At 34.3% G+C, this 2,319-nt stretch overlaps 1 protein-coding gene across 1 annotated transcript; it reads right to left on the reverse strand.

The window, feature by feature from the left end:
• Positions 1 to 354: 354 nt before the first annotated feature.
• LOC107876830 (cytochrome P450 CYP72A219-like) lies at positions 355 to 2,018 on the reverse strand. Its single transcript, XM_016723671.2, has 3 exons — positions 1,651 to 2,018; positions 1,107 to 1,491; positions 355 to 777 (listed from the first exon to the last, which is right to left on the reverse strand). The coding sequence occupies exons 1-3, from the start codon at positions 1,890 to 1,892 to the stop codon at positions 355 to 357; spliced, it is 1,050 nt and encodes a 349-aa protein (XP_016579157.2). The 5' UTR covers positions 1,893 to 2,018.
• Positions 2,019 to 2,319: the final 301 nt, after the last annotated feature.

Raw genomic sequence — 2,319 nt, forward strand, 5'->3', positions numbered from 1 at the left:
CTTTAATTTTTGCCCCTCACAACTAAACTTGCGTTAAGTGGGACATAAATCCTCTTAGAAATTGAAGCTATATGGGGTATAACTTGTGGGATACTACAATATGAAAATACAAATTTATGCCCTACGAAAAAGTGTCCGTTACGAGGGGCAAAATTAAAGACAATTAACATTAACCAAACAAGGAAAGACAAGGAAAGAAGTTAAGAAGCAAACAACTTTGATAACATTAACCAAACTGCAGTTAGTGTTAAAAATCGAAGCATGACTTCAATGAATATCGGAAAAATTTTACTACTGATCATTTGAATGATGCATCTAGATCAAGGTACAACGCTAATGACATAAAATATCATCTTAAAGTTTGCGCATAAGCAGAGGAGCACCATACTGTGGATGAATAATAATTGTTGCAAATGGAGCATGTGTATAAGATGGAGAGAGCTCGAAGGAGAACTTGTGTAGTATCATTGCTATTGCCATTTTTGCTTCCATCATCGCAAATTTCTGTCCGATGCAAACACGGGTTCCCCAGATAAATGGGATAAATGAGACTTGTCCTTTTGTTGCCTTTGACACTCCACTGAATCTTTCTGGTTTGAATTTCTTCGCGTCTTCACCCCATACTTCCTTATCATAATGTACTAGGATGGCGGGTATAATAAGTATCACTCCAGCTGGTACATTTAGATCTCCCAGTTTGACTTCCTCACTAGTCCTTCTACCAAACACTGGCAATGGGGGGAATAGCCTTAACGTCTCATACAAGATCATTGTTACCTAAAGAAAAAAAGTATTGCATAAGTTGGCAGTAGATGAGCACGTTCGGTAAATACCAAAAGTGATTTTAACCCAACACTAGCAGAAATGCTTATGGAAATGTTTATACCAGACAAGTTAGTTGTTTGTGCTTTTATCTGAACATGGAACTGTCTAGTTGTTCAATCGATTTCGACACATAAAAATGGTTTTCAACACTTAATGTTTATCAACTACTCTCAATTAGTTAAGCCAATCTGGTTCTTAGTTCACTAAGGATTACTTTATCGAGGACACAAAGCATACTCATTAAAAGATTGGAATAAAAACAACTTGTGAAAAGTACTTACAATTTTCAAGCTATTTAATCCTTCCAAATCTGGTTTATCATTTCCAAAGATATGTAACACCTCCTCTTTGGCACGTACTTGCCACTCTGGATGTAAGCACAGCAAAATCATTGTCCATACGAGTAACACTGAAGTTCTCTCTTGTCCAGCAAAATAGAATAGTTTGCACTCGTCTACCACTTCTGATATAGTCATTCCAAAATCTTTTCTACCATGAAGCCCAATTTCTTTCAAATTGGATTCAAGTAATATGCCTAATAAGTCATCTTTACTAGTCTCCCCTCCTTCCATTGCCCTCAATCTTTTGTCGATGATACGCCTAATTGTTGTTTGGACTTGCTCTTCGATTTCAAGCATTTTTTTGTTCCTTTTAGTAGGCAAGAACCTATATAAACAAATTTAAGGCAAACAAGAAAAGTCTTTTGAGAAGAAAGGAAGAGCACAGTTTCTTTTGTATTGGAGTAATTTGTTAAGGGTTGGATTTTTCATATTTAACGGCAGAACGTTTCGAACATAGAAATGTAATGTACACAAGTTTTTGCACCTTGATCCAGGTATATAAATTGATTGTCCCTTTTCAATTACATCTTCATCTTGTTCTTGCTGAAGTTCAAATACCATTCTTCCTTCTTCATAGCTACTTCCAAATGCAATGTGAGATATAACTTCACTGGTCCTTATTTGAAGGTCTGGCCACACATCGAGTTCAAATGATTTTTCATTTGGAACAATCTCCTCCCATTTACTTAACATTTCACTACAACTCACATAAAATGCGGGTAGCATATGCTGTAAACAAATGAAAAACCAGCAAAAGTTTGTTATGGATATCTCCTTAATGATAAGGCATCTCAATATGCAATCTTAAGTCAAAGGCGTGCATATGTTCAATTTGTTGTCTTACTTCCCTTTTAAGTTTGTTTAAAGAAAAATATCATTTTCTATATTTAGAAATTCTTGAATTCCACTATGGTGCATGGCATGTTAAATACAAAAACATCAATTCAAAGAGTATTTTGGTACATTATACACATTCTTTGTAATAATCCAGACTTTTAATGAGGGGTAAGTGGGTAATTTAGCCATTATTATTACTATTATTATTATTATTATTAATTAATTAATATAATTAAAGTGAGTAATTCAAAAGTCAAAATCCATTCACTTACTTTGCTTTTCACAACTTAAAAAAAAAACTGAAGGAGTAGAATAT

Source organism: Capsicum annuum, chromosome 7 (assembly GCF_002878395.1).
Source record: "Capsicum annuum cultivar UCD-10X-F1 chromosome 7, UCD10Xv1.1, whole genome shotgun sequence".
Taxonomy (NCBI): domain Eukaryota; kingdom Viridiplantae; phylum Streptophyta; class Magnoliopsida; order Solanales; family Solanaceae; genus Capsicum; species Capsicum annuum.